A 17,823-nucleotide genomic window follows, 5' to 3' on the forward strand; every position below is an offset into this window, starting at 1 on the left:
GGCACAAAAATGAACTTCACGTAATGACCAGGTCTTATAGTTAGTACTTTATAACTTAGTTAATACCAATATCACTTCTCACTGCAATTTTGTGAAGTAGGTAAATATTGCTAATTATTTTCCATGAAAAGGAAAAAAAAAGCTACATAAACATTTTGGAGTAGAGACTGAGTCTTTTTTTTTTTTTTAAGATTTATTTTGTTTATTTGAAAGGCAGAATTAGAAAAGACAGAGGTCTTGCATCCACTGGTTCACTTTCCAAATAGCCACAATGGTTGGGGCTGGGGCAGATTGAAGCCAGGAACCAGGAGCTTCATTCAGGACTCCCATGTGGGTGCAGGGGCCCAAGCACTTGGGCCATCCTTCCCTGCTTTCTCAGGTGCATTAGCAGGGAGTTGGATTGAAAGTGGAGCCAATCAGGAATGGAACTGGCACCCTATTGGGATGCCAGCACCATAGGCAGTAGCTTTACCCATTATTCTGCAACACAGGCTGGAGACCAAGAAATATTCTAATCTTTTAATCTCATCTCATCCTCTCTCCTTATTAATCTGAACTTTTAAATCATAAATATCATTTTTAAAAGTGTAACATGATTCATCAGAAATATAAAAAATACGAATTTAAAGAAGGAGGATGCCTTAAGATACAAAAATGTATTATAGAGAACAGTGGTAACTAATATCTTGGTATCCTTAAGATTTCAGAGGCAGGTTTATTAACTAAAGGAAACCTAATAAATGATGGTTTTTCATAGAATGGGGTTTGAGTGTATGTCTGACATCTGGTTCCCAGGTTCCCAGGTTGCAAATTGTAGTATTTTGATTGTGTGTTATATGCCAGACCCCAAGACTTGATGCATGCTAATAAATCAGGATATAGTTTAACACAGTTAACAAATAATGCACAGCTCTACTGCTAACTCATTACTGTTAAACATTTGGGAGAAGTTCAATCTTTATATTTTGATTTATATTTTTTTTGGAATACAGAGTTTGAGTGATGGAGATCTGTCCACTGATTCACTCCCCAAATGCCCACAATAGCCAGGACTGGACTGAACTGAAACCAGGAACCCAGAATCCCATCTGCATGTTCCATGTGGGTGGCAGGAACCGGAGTACTTGAGCCATCAACCTGTTGCCTCTGACAGTGTACATTAGCAGGAAGCAGGAATCAGAAGTAGAGTTGAAACTCAAACCCCTGGCACTCAAATGGAATGCAAGTGTTGCAAGTTAACCACTGTGCTAAATGATTTACCTCACTCAGACTTAGGTTCATCATTTTAAAGCTGGAGATAAAAATATCCTTTCTTTTACATAGATAAGTAGTAAAGCTTCTGAGATAATGTGAAGGTTCTTCAAAAAGCTCATGGAAAAGGGAATACAAGATAAGTTTATTTTGGTACAAAATTTTAAAAATCCATGTGTAGTTTTTTTACAGTATGCACTTACCATGAGCTTATGGGACCCCTTATATATGAAAGGCTGTAACTGCTAAAATCTATTTTTGTTTTGTATTGAGAAGGCTGCTCTTAATTGTTTTGCTGGGAATGATGTTTTTAAAAACATGAAATTCTATACACCTTATCATTTAGCCTTCGTCATTTGAATATTGTATACCATACACATACCTGCTACCAGTCAGAAAAATAGTTGTCACCAGTGAAACTAAAGATTTAATAAACAGTTCTTCAGAAAGGTCTTTTGCTATGGGACTGGCATTGTGGCAATATGAGTTAAGCCAACACTTGCTGACACCAGCATTCCTTATGAGAGTGCCATTTTGAGTCCTAAACTACTCTTCTGGTCCAGCTTCCTGCTAATGCTCCTGGGAAGGCATCATAGATTAGCCCAAGTACTTGAACTCCAACTACCCGTGTGGGAGACCAGAATGGAGTTAAGCATGGCACAGACCTGTTGTGATGTTTGGGGAGTGAAACAGCATATGGAAGGTTCTGTGCTATTTGCTCATTCATTCTCTCTCTCTCTCTTTCTATCTGGTTTCAAATAAAGTTGAAACAGTGATATGATATATTGATTCCTAAGTTAAGCTCACCATTGATGAAAGCCCATTGTTAGCCTGCAAAAGCTCACCTTTTTGGAGGTTTGTTTTTGATACTAAGAACCACATAGGTGTTGCCTTTCAAAACAGATAATGTATCTGTTGCTTGGGGATGATTTTGGGTTTTCAAAGGGAAATATTGTTCATAGGAAGACTATATTTATAAGGTTTTGGCTGAGGCCTCTACTTAAGTCCATATGGGATTAAAGGCTACAAATTAAAATCTGATACTTTAGGGGATGGTACAGTGAAAAGTTCCCCCCCCCCCCCCAAGATTTATTTATTTGAAATGTTGAGAGGGAGAGGCAGAGACAGAACAAGAGCGAAGACTTCAGTCCACTGATTCAGTTTCCCTAAATGGCTGCAACGGCTAGAGCTGAGCTGATCCAAAGCTTCTTCTGGGTCTCCCACATGGATGCAGAAACCCAAGAACTTTGGCCATTTTCTGCTGCTTTCCCAAGTGAATTAGCAGGGAGCTGGACTGGAAGTGGAGCAGCCGGGACTTGAACTGATGCCCACTTGGGATTCCCTGCACTACCAGTGGTAGCTTTAGTCTCTACCCCGCTCCCCTCCTTGCGACATCGCTGGCCTGAGTGAATACCTCTTTTAAGAACTGGCGCCACAGCTAATCCTCCGCCTGTGGTGCCGGTACACCGGATTCTAGTCCCGGTTGGGATACCAGATTCTGTCCCGGTTGCCCCTCTTCCAGGCCAGCTCTCTGCTGTGGCCAGGGAGTGCAGTGGAGGATGGCCCAAGTGCTTGGGCCCTGCACCCCATGGGAGACCAGGAGAAGCACCTGGCTCCTGCCTCCGGATCAGCGCGGTGTGCCGGCCGCAGCGCACCAGCCGCGGCGGCCATTGGAGGGTGAACCAACGGCAAAAGGAAGACCTTTCTCTCTCTCTCTCACTGTCCACTCTGCCTGTTAAAAAAAAAAAAAAAAAAAAAAAAACACTAGTTGAAGAGAGCCTTCAACAAGTTTATACAATGTAACAGATACAGAAACACCCTGTATTTAAACTCACATGAAAGAATTGTAAGAAATACACTCTGACTGAACTTTATTTAGAATTATGACTTTGGGGCTGGCATTGTGGCATAGTGGGAAAAGCCACTGCCTATAATGCCAGTATCCAGTATGGGCACCAATTTCATGTCCCAACTGCTCCACTTCTAATCCAGCTCCCTGATAATGCACAAAGGAAAGCTAAAGACGATGGCCCAAGTACTTGGGCCCTGCACCCACCTGGGGAGACCTGGATGGAGTTGCAGGCTCCTAGCTTCTGCCTGGCCCAGCCTAACCATTGCAGACATTTGGAGAGTGTGAACTAGCAGATGGAAGCACATGTGTTTCTCTGTCTCTCTTTCTCCCCCAACCCCCTTTTCTTCTCTTTCTCCTTCCCTCCCCCTTCTCTCTTTAGTTGTGCCTTTGAAATAAATCTTTTTAAAATAACAATGACTTCTTGAAAGACTGAGAAACCTAGTAAGATTGTTTAAGTTTTTTTGTTGTTGAAATAATTTTACTTTATCCAGAAACAATCCCTAAATTTCAGTTAAATGTTTTTAGTTTATGTTTAATCTGGATATGTTGTTGACCCAGTGATGGAGAGATTACTCTTCAGATATCGTTAAGACTAAACTTTGTTTAGTAATACAGGTTGCAAAGGGCAGAATATTTATGCCAATATTTAATAGTGTTTTTAAAGACATTGTAGTAATACTGGGAAAATAAACAGTATTGTCCCTGCTTTCAAGGAATGTGGAAAGGAATCTTGTGTCTATTTACTGTGTCTGAATTGCACATGAACAACATGCTTCTTACTCTGACTTTCAACCCATTTTCTCTAGATAATAACCTCATAGTCTATTTTACCAGAGAATATAGAAGCCAAAAGCCTGGAATGACCCAAGGTTGCTGGTTTCAAACCTCTATATATACATCAGTTGCTCCCTCTCAAGTACCACAGCCTGTGCTTCTGGATCCCATACTTGGACTCTCACACAATTCACAATTGACAGTTCTTCTCTTTGCTGATGTGTTTACAGTATCATTAATTTCGTCTTATCATGGTGGCTCTGTCACAATTTAGATGTTATTTTCACCTTCTAAACTAAATCCTTATTCTTCCTTTCCTTCTTTCATTGAAAGTTTTACATTCTTATTCTAGGTCAGTAAATGTCAAGATTTCATGTATTTGATCAGTCGTTTTCTCATGGTCTCATGTTCACTACTATGATTTTTATTTACCATCTATACAACATTTTTATTTCTAACTTAAGCACCAGATCAATAGCCTTTGTTATTATATTTCTCTACTTGGATGCTTAAATAAAATAATAATTAGATGGCCGGCGCCGCGGCTCACTAGGCTAATCCTCCGCCTAGCGGCGCCGGCACACCGGGTTCTAGTCCCGGTCGGGGCGCCGGATTCTGTCCCGGTTGCCCCTCTTCCAGGCCAGCCCTCTGCTGTGGCCAGGGAGTGCAGTGGAGGATGGCCCAGGTGCTTGGGCCCTGCACCCCATGGGAGACCAGGAAAAGCACCTGGCTCCTGGCTCCTGCCATCGGATCAGCGCGGTGCGCCGGCCGCAGCGCGCCAGCCGTGGCGGCCATTGGAGGGTGAACCAACGGCAAAGGAAGACCTTTCTCTCTGTCTCTCTCTCTCACTGTCCACTCTGCCTGTCAAAAAAAAAAATAAAATAAAATAAAAAAAAATAATAATAATAATTAGATGACAAATTGAGAACTAAGTGTTTCACATTTATCTCATTTCACCCTTAAACTTTCCCCTCATTTTTTTTACACTAAAACAGTTATCGACATTGAGTAAGCATCAGAATCATTTAGAGGGCCTATTAAAATATAGATCGCTGAGCCCTCCATCCAAAGGATCTGATTAGGTAAGCCTAGGCTAAGGCCTGAGAAATTGTGTTGCAGGCAGTTTCCCTGATAATGCTGCAATAGGGACTGTACCTGAAGATTTGCATTAAAGAAACGAACTATTCGGAAGCACAGCTGGAAAGTGGCAGAACTAGTATTTGATCCCAGGCAGTCCACTGCCCACATACCAAACCCATTCTATTGTCTGTCTCTTCAGTGTCAGACTCCGTATGTCCTTAACAAAGCTTCTTACTCTTTCTATATCTGGTCCTCCTCCAGGTTTCCTTTAGCTGCTATTACTGTAGGCCAGGAGCTTTCTTCATTACCTCAGAACCTTTCTCCCATGATTTACTAGTTCTGCCCCATAAGCTTTCTCATTCATCTACTTTTCTCCCTTTGCCGCCTTCATAAACCAAGCCAAAGCTACCCTAAGCCTGTACCTGGACTGCTAAAATCACTTCCTGCCTGGTGTGCATACTTCTCTTCATACCCTCATTAAAACAGCAAGGATTAGTTTGTGTGTGTGTGTGTGTGTGTTTGTTTTAGGCAAATGAGATCATTCCCTGTTTAAAATTCTTCTATCCCTCTATGACAAAGGACAAAATTCTTGCCATGGCCTACAAGGCTCTGTATGACCCACTGTGCATTACTTAACCATCATTTTATACTATTCCTTTTCAATCATTGTGTAATCAAGCAGTCTTCCCAGCCTCTCAGTATTTCAGTACCACATTTGTCCAATGATTTTGCATTTTATAACTATAATAGTCATTGCTCTGCAGAATCCCATTGTATTAATTTCTAATTATTTTTCCGTTGTAAATATTTTGAAGTAAATATCTGCATATATACAGGGGTTTTTTTTTGTTTGGTTTATATGTGTATGTGTATGTAGAGAAGTTTTGTTTCATTTTGTTTTATTTCATCATGGCTGTTGGAGCTAGAGCGGTCAACCATGGTGATACTAAAGATATCAAATGTGAAGTAGAGGGCAGATTGTTCATAAATGGGATTTGGGGACTGTTTTAAGAAATTCATGCCATTTGAGAAGAGGAGGTCTTGAGACAGTAGGATAATTCTAGAGCCATAAGCAGGCACCTAAATAAACCAGACTTTCTAAAATGAAAAATTTGAAGCTTTTTCTCATTTGTGATGAGTAAGTGAAAATTTTAAACCAAAGATTTGTGTTTTAAGACTGTCTCTCTAGCAACAATGTAGGAAGTGAACAGAGGTGTTACAACACTATTTTAGAAACAAGACCAGGAGCCATTTCACCAATTCACTAATCCAAGAGAGTTGATGAGTGCCTGAATTATGGCAGTGGAATGGAACAGGTTTATTGAACATTTTCAAATTAAAGCAAAAAGTACTCGTGCTACCTTTCCACATTTTTTCCATATTCAAGATTAGCTCTTAAGAATTTTGTCTTGCAGGGCCAGTGTTGTGCAGCAGGTTAAGTTGCCACCAACTGTTCTGGCATCCCATAGGAGTTTCTCCCAACTGCTTTGCTTTTAATCCAGTTCCTTGCTAATGTGCCTGGGAAGGTGTAAGATGATATCCCAGTTGTTTGGGTCCCTGTTATACCCATGTGGGCAACCAGGTATGGAGTTCTAAGCTTCTGGCTTCAACCTCGTCCAGCCCCCAGCCATTGTGGCCATTAAAGGAATGAACCAGCGGACAAAAGATATCTTTTTGTCTGACTGTTCACTATTTCTCTCACTGTGCCTGTCAAATAAGTACAAATAAATCTTTTTAAAAAAATCATGTCTTGGAGCAAGTGTTGTGGCATAGCAGAATAAGCCACTGTTTGCAATGCCAGTGTCCCATTCGAGTTTGATCTGCCATGCTTCCCATCCAGCTCCCTGCTAATGAGTATGGGAAAGCAGCAGAGGATGTCCCAAGTACTTGGGCCCCTGCCACCAACATGGGAGACCCAGATGGAGTCCCAGGGTTCAGCCTGGCCCAGCTCTGGCTATGGCAGCCATTTGGGAAGTGAACCAGTGGGTGGAAGAGCTCCTCTCCTTTCTGTTTTCTCCCTCTCTCTTTCACTGCACCTTTCAAATAAATAAATGAAATCTTTGGGAAAAAATTTACTTCTTTATAACAGTCTTTCCCTTACTATTCTGGTTTTAAATGCACTTTTCTACTTCTCAACCAATATAGAAACTGCAGCAATCACATCTACCACTTGTTAGTAATAGGAGGTATCATTTGGTTGTCAGGAGCTACAATTGTAACAGTTGGTTTACAGTATCCAATTCCTACATCAAATCTATGACACAGGTGTATGTAAATGAAGAAACTGAGGCAATTGTTTATACAGCTAGTAAACAAGCCACAATTGTCACCCAGTTCATCCTACCATCACTAAAGCATCCATTAGTAACCAGAACACCATACTTAACTATTTTCCTTGGGTACATATTCTTGTGGTTGAAGACCATGTCAGTTATTTAATTGAAAATATTAGCATATCTGACATGATTTCTGATATTTTCCAAGTACTTTGAGCAAGTCAAAGTGTGTAGCAATTGCTGGATACATTTATTCAGCAGATGGAAGGCATATGTTTTAGACACTGGAATTATTTTTAAATAATTTAGACATTTTTGTGGTTTGTTCACACAGTAGATACTCAGAACTTACAGGTATTCCTTTTATTGTGCATAGGAAAAAATAGAAAGTGGTGTTTTGGGTAATGTGGCTTATAAGTAAATTATTGTACATTTTCTTTTCAGATTTGGATGGTGCTCTCCTCTCAGGGCCAGATGGTGATAGGAGTGTGAATGCAAATTTATTGGGTGAAGCTTGCTCTGGTCAAGATGGAGGTGATGCTGGTAGGTACAGTAAGATTTTAGCAAAAGTACCTTTAAGAGAAGTTGAAGATTGGGAAGTGTTTGTATACATGTTTAGTGGGGCCTACTGCAGTTGCGTTTTGGAGAGAGTATCATTTGTAAATACTTTGTAGTTGCTATATTTATGATGACTTAGGAAACTAGGTAAATAAAAATTGATAGATATTACTGGATTTGTTTGGAGGAGTCATTTAAGAGTTTTAAAAATATAAGTACCAAAGGTAGTTAGATTAATAAGGACTTAGGGCTTCCTCCTAGCATGTAGGTAGAATGAAAATGATAATTATCAGAATAGTTGACTAGTGTGCTTTAATTGGCTTTGAAGCAAAATGATAGTATTATTATTGATGGCTGTAGTGAATGTTGACTATTTTAGAATAATGCTTTCTTATTAGCTATACTTTAGGGGGAGAAGCTTGATGCATATAAAGACAAAATTCATATGGAATTATGAATAAAAAGGGGAGGAATAGTTCCTTTCAGAAGAAAAATAGAATTGGAAAAACATCTATTTTGTAACCCCCACAGGAAATAATTCAAGATCATCAGTGGATATTAAGCACTATTGATGGGCTTGTCCCACCATGATTGAATTGAAAAGTTGTTGGAGAGTAGCCTATTTGCATAGTCTCAAAGTATAACTAGCGAAACTTTATTATAAAATGGACTGAAATTAAGTGCCAGCTAATACCTTACATTAGATGGCACATAACATCTGTGTTAGTAGTATTATCCAGATCTTTAACCTGAATCTAATTGTGAGAAAAAAAAAAAATCAGACAAATCTGTAAATCCAGCTGTATGGTAGATGTTCCAGATTGAAGTGTTGATGTCATGAAAAGCAAGCAAGAAAACCACTAGGTTAGAGACAACCAGATGAAGCATGGATCTTAATTAAGTTAGGGTCCAAAAAATGATCGTGCAGGGCATTTGGGGGAGTAGTTACAAAGGTGTATAGGCAGAAGCAGAATTGTAATGTGGTTGTAGAAGATGCTCAAGTTTTCAAGTAGTCCATCACAAATATTTATGTGTGTAAAAAAAAAAAAAAGAATATGTGTCACAACATTCAAGAAAGATAAAGGAAATGTGGATTTTCATAGACTTTTTTCAGCTCCTATAGCATTGGAATTCTTTTCAAAGTTGATAGGATGGAAGGACACTGGAGACATTCCTTACCAATAGCAGCCAGGACTTTCTGAATATATTATTCACTGAGAAAAATTATGCCAGAGTTCCAAAAGAGTGGCTTTAGTGTGGTTTCTGTTGGCTATTGAAGCCATTAAAAATGTTTTGAAGTTGGCAATTTACAGGTCAAGTATGTTGAATTTTGAAGTTTTTTTACTTCTACAGAAAATTGCTAATAGTGCAAGAGTATTTTATTTGACTTGCTTTCTTGATTTAGCAATCTGATCCAAGAATGGTTTGAATGAAGCTATGTGAATTCCTAGGTAAAAAATCAAGTATTAAAATTTTAATTCTAATCATTGGATTATCAGTTCATAAGTTTTTAGTGATAGTTCATTTCCTTACTCTTACAATGGTATATACCAAATAATATAATACCAAATATACCAAATACTATTAAATATTGAAGATACTAGTACATCTAACGTGATTTTTGATGTTAGTTTTTCAGGTATTTTGGACAAGTCAAAAATACCAGGCATACAATGAGCATTTGCTTCAACAATTAAGTTGCAATTTGGGACAACTGCATCCATTCCAACTTCCTGTTAGTGTATACCCTGGGTTGTAGCAGATCATGGTTCAAATACTTTGATCCCTGCCACCCTCATTGGAGTCTTGGATTAAGTTCCAGGCTCCAGGCCTAGCCTGACCCAGCCTGTGGCTGGCATTTGGCAATGAACTAGCAGATGGAAAATCTCTGTCTTTCAAATACATAATTTGGAAATTTTTAAAAATATGTACCATGTACATGTTAGCATTGCTAGTTAGATTCAGTCAGCAAATAATTGGAATGTGTATGTTATAGACATTGGAGATACAAAGGAGAGAGTAAGACAGGGATTTGTTTGTCTGAAAGGCAGAGCTACAGAGAATGGGAGACAGATCCTTCATGCTGTGGTTTACTCTCCAAATGGCTACAGCAGCTGCAGCTGGGCTTTGCCAAAGTCAGGAGCCTGGAATTCCATCTGGATCTCCCATGTGGGTGGTAGGGGCCCAGTACTTGGGCTATCTGCTTCTTTCTCAGGTACATTAGCAGAGTTGCATCAGAAGTGGAACAGCCAGGACTCCCAACCAGTATTCCTGGGATGCTGACAGAGCAGGTAGCAGCTTAACTTGCTGTGCCATAATGCTGGCCCCTACACCAGTTAGTCTTAAAATGTGATAGTCTTGGGTGCAATATGGAGAATATCCCATTTGAATTTGAGCTTCTGCACGACAGAATCCTCTAAAGGGATAGAAGCAACTATTAAGAGTGCTGAGGGTCGGGCCGGCGCTGTGGATCACTTGGTTAATCCCATATGGGCACCAGGTTCTAGTCCCGGTTGCTTCTCTTCCAGTCCAGCTCTCTGCTGTGGCCCGGGAGGGCAGTGGAGGATGGCTCAAGTGCTTGGGCCCTGCACCCGCATGGGAGATCAGGAGGAAGCACCTGGCTCCTGGCTTCTGATCTGCGCGGTGGGCCGGCCGTAGCGGCCATTTGGGGGGTGAACCAACAGAAGGAAGACCTTTCTCTCTCTCTCTCACTGCCTAACTCTGTCAAAAAAAAAAAAAAAAAAAACCTGGCGCCACAGCTCACTAGGCTAATCCTCCACCTGTGGCACCGGCACCCTGGGTTCTAGTCCATGGATGGGGCACCAGATTCTGTCCTGGTTGCTCCTCTTCCAGTCCAGCTCTCTGCTGTGGCCCAGGAAGGCAGTGGAGGATGGCTCAAGTGCTTGGGCCCTGCACCCGCATGGGAGATCAGGAGGAAGCACCTGGCTCCTGGCTTCTGGTCTACGCAGTGCGCTGGCTGTAGCGGCCACTTGGGGAGTGAACCAACGGAAAGGAAGACCTTTCTCTCTGTCTTTCTCACTGTCTAACTCTGCCTCTCAAAAAAAATTTCAATTAAAAAAAATAATAATAAATAAAAAAGAGTGCTGGGGCTGGTGCTGTGGCATAGCAGGTAAAGCTGCTGCCTGCAGTGCCAGCATCCCGTATAGCCACCAGTTCCAGACCCAGCTGCTCCACTTCTGATCCAGCTCTCTGTTATGGCCTGGGAAAGCAGTAGAAGATGGCCCAAGTCCTTGGGCCCCTGCACCCATGTGGGAGACCCGGAAGAAGCTCCTGGCTCCTGGCTTCAGATTGGCACAGCTTCCGGCCATTGCGGCCAGTTGGGGAGTGAACCAGCAGATGGAAGACCCCTCTCTCTCTTTCTCTCTCTCTGTGCCTTTCCTTCTCTCTCTGTGTAACTCTGACTTTCAAATACATAATAATATCTTTAAAAGAAAAAATAGTGCTGTCTTGAATATGTTGCGAATTGTCACATTTTAAGAGTTTGTTTATTTTGACCTCCACAATTAAATAATCATGAAAGGCAGAGTGACACAGAGAGGGAGAGATAGAGACCTTCCATCTGCTGGTTCACTTCCGAAAGGCCTGCAGTAGTCAGGATTGAGCAGGTCAAAGCCAGAAGCCTTGAACCCCATCTGCCTCTTCCATATGGGTTTCAGGGGCCCCAGCACTTGAACCATCATTTGCTGCCTCCCAGGGTGCATTAGCAAGAAGCTGGGTTGGAAGCAGAGTAGCTAGGACTTCAACCAGCACTCCAGTATGGGATGTGAGTGTCCCAAATTGGCAGTTGAACTGATGCTCCACAACACTCACTGCTATCATATTGGTTTCTTAACTGAATTTTTTTTCCTATGGTAGAATCATTCTTTAAACTTCTTTAATTGTGATAATAAAGTATGGAGACACCTCAGTTATAGATTAGAATGTAGCGTTTTTATTTAGTTAGAACGTTCCGATATAATGCTTAGAGGATATACATGTGTATTTTCTGACTTTATTACTGTCATTACTTTAAAAAATCATTTTTTTATTGCATTAGGTACTTCACATGACTTCAAGTATGGTTTGATGCCTGGTCCCTCAAATGATTTCAAATATGGATTGATACCAGGTACTTCAAATGATTTCAAGTATGGATTGATACCAGGTGCTGCAAACGATTTCAAATATGGATTATTGCCAGAATCTTGGCCAAAACAAGAAACTTGGGAAAATGGCAAGTATTAGTCAACTAAACAAAAGCAGAATTCTTAAATAATTTTAACAACTAAAAGATTACATATTTCAGAGATTAATGGTAACCCTAAATCAATTGCTAGTCTCAGATATAGATGTTTACAGTAGCAAATTTTTCTAAAGTATAATAAATGCTTTTTGTATTTTTTTCTGTAATTCTCAAAGGTGAATCATCTCTAATCATGAACAAGTTAAAATGCCCTCATTGTAGCTATGTAGCCAAATACAGACGAACACTAAAAAGGCACTTGCTCATTCATACGGGAGTGAGATCATTTAGCTGTGATATTTGTGGAAAGCTGTTTACTCGAAGAGAGCATGTAAAAAGACATTCCCTGGTAAGTAACTTTAAATACAATCTGAGCTTTGAGGTAATGTATGTCAATGAAGTTTAAAAGGCATTTTAGCAGTTACTTACAAATTTAAGGAAGGTTGATTCTTAAATCTCTTTAAACCAAGAATGTATTTTATGAACTGATAACGAGTTTTCAGAAAAACAGCAGTAAATTCATTATTAAATGTCTTGTTGGAGTAATTGAGATGCATTCTGTTATCTATACCATTCTTATTGGATTCTCCCCTCTTCATTTAGGTGCATAAAAAGGATAAAAAGTACAAATGTATGGTGTGTAAGAAGATCTTCATGTTAGCAGCCAGTGTTGGAATAAGACATGGTTCTCGGCGCTATGGTGTTTGTGTAGACTGTGCAGATAAATCACAACCAGGAGGGCAAGAAGGTGTAGATCAGGGACAGGATACAGAATTCCCTCGGGATGAAGAATATGAAGAGAACGAAGTAGGAGAAGCTGATGAAGAGTTGGGTGATGATGGCGAAGATCAGAATGATCCGTCTCGATGGGATGAATCAGGAGATGTTTGTATGTCTCTAGATGATTAACTGACCTACTATACTCCTCAAGGATGCTGCATTTGGACATAATATGAATCGACAATTTGGATTGTTGAACTTGAAGGCTTGCAAAATATGGTACATGCTGGATGAGGTAGTTACATTGCTGTGAAAACTGTAGGGTCAAAGCCTTATAGCAAAAAAAAAAAAACCTTTTTTTTTTTTTTTTTTTTAAATATTTGCACAGGACTGTACAGCAGACAACCATGTGGTTGGATTACATGGAGTCCCCACATATTCAGTCAGTTATCAAAATAAAATATTTTTTATTTATAGGATATACAGTAGCTATTTGGGTCCTTTGAAAATATTACCTGTCCTTATAGAGCTTACATTCATGTGCTACTTCAACATGAATGCAGAAAATCCATTTAGGAAGTACAGTGACAGTGACCCAATCAGTCTGTCCATCAAACCACTCAGGCTAGTTTGTACTAGTAGAGTTTTGTTTCTATTTTTATTTTTATTAATTTTATTTTTTTTAATACAGATTTTCAGTGAGGGGCTTTTTCAACCCCGTTGGTTCTATTTTCTTGTACTTTACATTTTAATTTGCTCCATAACTTAAACCAAGTCTCTTCTTCGGTATTATTTCTCAATTTTGTGCTGATGGGCATGTTTATAAGAACTGGAGAGGTAATTTATTGGAATGAACTAACTGACTTCCCCCATCCCCTTTTTCCTTTTTGACATGAATTTTACTACTTCACAAATGAAGAGAATGATGTTGCGAAGTTACCTTGGCGAAGCTGACAAATACCACTAAAATGATTATGATTTAGAAATACCTTTCTCCTGCTGCTCTAATCTGATAAATGGTTACTACATGACGTTTTCTGCCATGATATTTGGTTTTGGGTATCTGTTACTTTGGCACTATTCTTGTTTGCCTCTTTATTTTTGCCAGTGTACTATACCTCAGACTTATTGCAAAGACAGAAATCTAATTGAAAGAAAAGTCATAGAAATAATAAGTAAAATGATTTGTTTTGTAATTTATCCTCCATGTCCAGTTTGGTTAGCTTGTTATGCAATATAAGTGAAATATCAGGTTTTTATTCCTGTGCCCTTTTTATCATTAAAATTAACACAAAACGTGCATTCTCTTGTTTCATATTTACCGGGATATTCAGTGTTTCAAAATTATGATTGATAAAGTTAATTTATTTTTCTATTCCTTAAAGTCAATGTCATCTTTATAGTTTTGTTTTCGCCATGAATCAGCAGTCTACAATAATATTAAAATAGCAAGAGGCTTTATTCTATTAACTAAATTCAGGGTACAAAGAGTGATGCATTAAATTGAATTTGTTAGAGATTTATTAGCCTGGTGGCAAATGAATTAGCCGATCCACGGAACTCTCAGCAACATTTCATGTATTAATGTGCACAACATTTATCAGGAGCATATTATATACATTTTAAGATTGAGGAACATCATATTTTCAGTTTTCTTTTAAATAAAAATGGAATATATTTTCCTATTTTATATCAGGTAACTAAATTATACTAGTTGTGTGGGAAAAATTGCAAAGATGCTTTGACAGATACAATCCTTTTTGGTGCTCCATCTGATCAAAGTTGAAAAGTTGATGCTTTTTAAGAGACAGGCTTTATCATTGTCTCAGATTTCAGTAGAAATGGCTTAATGTTAGACAATGATGTTTCTGCTTGGATAGATTATCAAAGATAATTTACAGTTTCATGGTTAGATGCAGTTTTTTGACATCTGAACTTTCTTGTAGTTTCTACATAACTGTAAACCTGACAGATAAGTAGTTTTGGTTTGACTTTTGTTTAAAACTAAGAGTTCATCTTATTCTCAGTGTTCTAGACAAATAAGTAAAATGTAATTCTGGTGAGGTCCAAAGTAGAAATTAGTTGGGCAAAAGATACTATGAATGAAAAAGTATTTTAAACGTAAAATGTTCTGCTTTGTGAATATGTAAGTATAGCATAAAGATTTCTTTCATCCCATTTATCCCCTTCCTTTAAAATAAACCATAGTTTACAATTGGTAGATCTGTCTATATATAAATATATATTAAAGAGCAAAGATATATATCTAAAAAAATCACCTAAATCTGCTTTATTAGGCTATAGTTCACTTATTGCATAGAAACTGGACTTGGCTTTACATTCTTAATGTACTTTTACTTTTCCTGAAGATATGAATTTATTCTCTTGAAACTGAATTTTCTTTTATGACTTAAATCATTTATGTATATCTGGTAAATTATGACCAAATTTTTGTTAGAGTTTGCATACAGTAAATTGAAATACACACTTGGTACACTACGGGATTGTTGTGCTTTTGTTTTGGCTTTAGTTGGAAGCAAGGTTTGATGTAGATGGCTTGTTACTGTTAATTTAAAGTATTCTATAATTGTCCATTACCTTTAATGTTGTGTTGTGACAGATTTGGCTATATTTTTAGTCAACTGAAATATGCTACTTTAAAAGTTTGTTTTTAGGTAATCCAAAGGAAAAATGTTTATACTCTTGAATATATTAGCCTCAGCCTATATAAAAATTTCTTTGAAGTAAACATTTTACCAGAAACAGAATCGACAGATTTTTCTACTTGCTGACTGCCTAACTTATTTTGTTTCATGATCTCAAGGGACTGCCTTTTCCCTTCTAGATCTTTTGTAAAAAATAGTTTTAGTACTAAGGTATACTACTGGACGTTTCTATTTTTTTAAGTATATTCTTTTTCTGACTTAACAGTACAACAATTTCAGGAAGTTGATAGATAACTAAGACTTATGATTGGTCTCAGAGATAACAATGGAATACTCATAATTTTGTCTGGGACTCTGGTGAAATTATGTGTAAAACAGTTGGTGAAATTTCCTCCTGTAATTTATATTTTAAATGAAAATATTTTAGAGCTTTTAATTTTAATGATGGGGAAGAGTATAAACTGTTTCTTTCATATTTACTCTAGTAACAGACCCTCTCATAAGTCTCATAAGATCATGTACTATTAGGATTCTCAGACAGTTACTTCCATGTGGTCCCCTCATTGTCATAGTTCTTGGTCCTCATTTTCCTTATTTATTAGATGTTATGCTAAATTTAGCACCTTATCAATTAGAGTTTATGAAACATTACAGGAAGGGGAAACTGGACAGTAGCATGTAGCTTTCAAATTTGGGGGGAAAAAAAACCTTAGCTGGTTTAAGTAGAACCATCCTGATGGAGTGAGCCAAATGAGTTAATTCAAAAACATGGTTAGAACGCTGGTGCTTGTTAGATGTATAATACATCTGAGTTGTTCAGTGGACATGAACCAAGAGGAAATGAAAAAGGAGAGCAGAAATGAGGGTGGAAATAGAAAATGAAAGGATCAGGACTTAAAATGTACATTGAAACAATATAAAAAGCCTGAAGATGACTGGAGTAGTGTAATATGGGGGAAAGTGTTGAAAAATAGGTTTTTAAATGACTTAAAATATAAAACTTAAATAAGCTTTATTTATATTTTTAGAGTTTTTCTGAATACAGCATGGAGGGTTTAGATTCATTTTTCTGAATATGATCCCCAAAGCTAATTTTTTGAGTGCCACATTTGCCATTGTGCAATTTATATTATTTAATCCCTTACAAGGTAGGTGCTATTATCTCTATTTTATAGAAGAAAGGCTCAGAGAACTTCAGAAACTTGCCTAATTTAAAGCAGCTATGATACAGAGCTGGGACTTGACCAGATCTGATTCTGAAGCCCATGCTCTTTCTAGGTAGCTGTAATGCTGCCTCATTGAACAACTTTTTTGTAGAATTTCAGCTCTTTACAGGAGTCTCTCTATGGAGATTTGTATTTTCCCTATGTAACAGCTATGTTAGGAATTCTGTGTCGTCTTCCCCCTACCACCCAATACCCTTGCAACTCTATCCTGATAAAACAGTTTGTTTTGTCACTTTGATCATAAGACACACGACCTCAGTGTAGCACATGCTGTTAATGGGCTGTGGCATTTTCATTTTTAAAAGGATGGTTTTTATCTGAATAACTAGCTATAAGCCCCAGTTTTTGTGCTGTTCAGTCACCCAGATCCTTAAACTTAACTATGGTACATAATATACTCACTTAAACTAACCACCAAGGTGTTTTCTTAGTTACTTTAGGATTTTAATTTAAAGTTTTTTGTTTCTTTTTTTTTTTTTTCCTCTGCTGTATCCCTGCTTTTAAGTGAAGTTGAATGATTCTAGGTAGTTTAAAATGTTTTAGGGATAAGCACACTTTAAAAAATGTTTTTCTAGCCCTGAATTCTATGACATTGGGTACTTCACACTTGGAGTACACTTGGTATTGAGAACAAAATTGTGGATTGAGAAGGAGAGGGGTGGTTGAGGCCATTATGAAATGGGAGAATCAGCATTTTAAACACTGTAAACATTAAAACACTTTTCTTCTGCCTGCTGTTTGTAAAAGCTCTTTGGGAAGATCTTTTACGAAGACCAATTTTTTTTAATGTAATTTACCTACCTAATATTAAGTGTCCTAAGACATGTATGTAAACTTCCAAAACTGTTTTGTCTGTGTATTTAGAAAATACACAAGAATCTTTATCAAACCTAAAAATATAAACTTGTGAGCACTAAACTGCTTCTGGCTTTGTGAATTTTATTGACTCTGACATTTAATTCAGATTTCTTTGCGAGTATAATTTTTGGCAGTTGGGATGGGGGGAATATCTTTGTAAACTTTGACTTAATGTAAAATTCAGATATCACAGTGCTTTAGATTTCCAAGTTTGAATTGTAGAATATTGTGGGGTCTTTTTGTTTCTTTGTATAAAAATGTGTGCATAAATGACTCAGACTACCTCCTGCACTCCCTGGAGAGCTGCTTGAAGTAAGAG

At 38.2% G+C, this 17,823-nt stretch overlaps 1 protein-coding gene across 2 annotated transcripts in view; it reads left to right on the plus strand.

Moving 5' to 3' along the window:
* Positions 1 to 17,564, plus strand: part of ZBTB10 (zinc finger and BTB domain containing 10) — a 39,241-nt gene extending 21,677 nt beyond the window's left edge. Inside the window, exons 3-6 of one of the 2 annotated variants that reach the window (XM_017341413.3) lie at positions 7,678 to 7,776; positions 11,849 to 11,920; positions 12,211 to 12,383; positions 12,638 to 17,564. In XM_017341413.3, coding sequence (XP_017196902.1) covers positions 7,678 to 7,776; positions 11,849 to 11,920; positions 12,211 to 12,383; positions 12,638 to 12,943 — 650 coding nt within the window. In that variant the 3' untranslated portion in view covers positions 12,944 to 17,564. Of the gene's footprint in view, positions 1 to 7,677; positions 7,777 to 11,848; positions 12,026 to 12,210; positions 12,384 to 12,637 lie in introns of both variants that reach the window. The other variant, XM_008255691.3, reaches the window with a different exon arrangement.
* Positions 17,565 to 17,823: the final 259 nt, after the last annotated feature.

The sequence above is a fragment of the Oryctolagus cuniculus genome, chromosome 6 (genome assembly GCF_964237555.1).
Source record: "Oryctolagus cuniculus chromosome 6, mOryCun1.1, whole genome shotgun sequence".
Classification (NCBI taxonomy): domain Eukaryota; kingdom Metazoa; phylum Chordata; class Mammalia; order Lagomorpha; family Leporidae; genus Oryctolagus; species Oryctolagus cuniculus.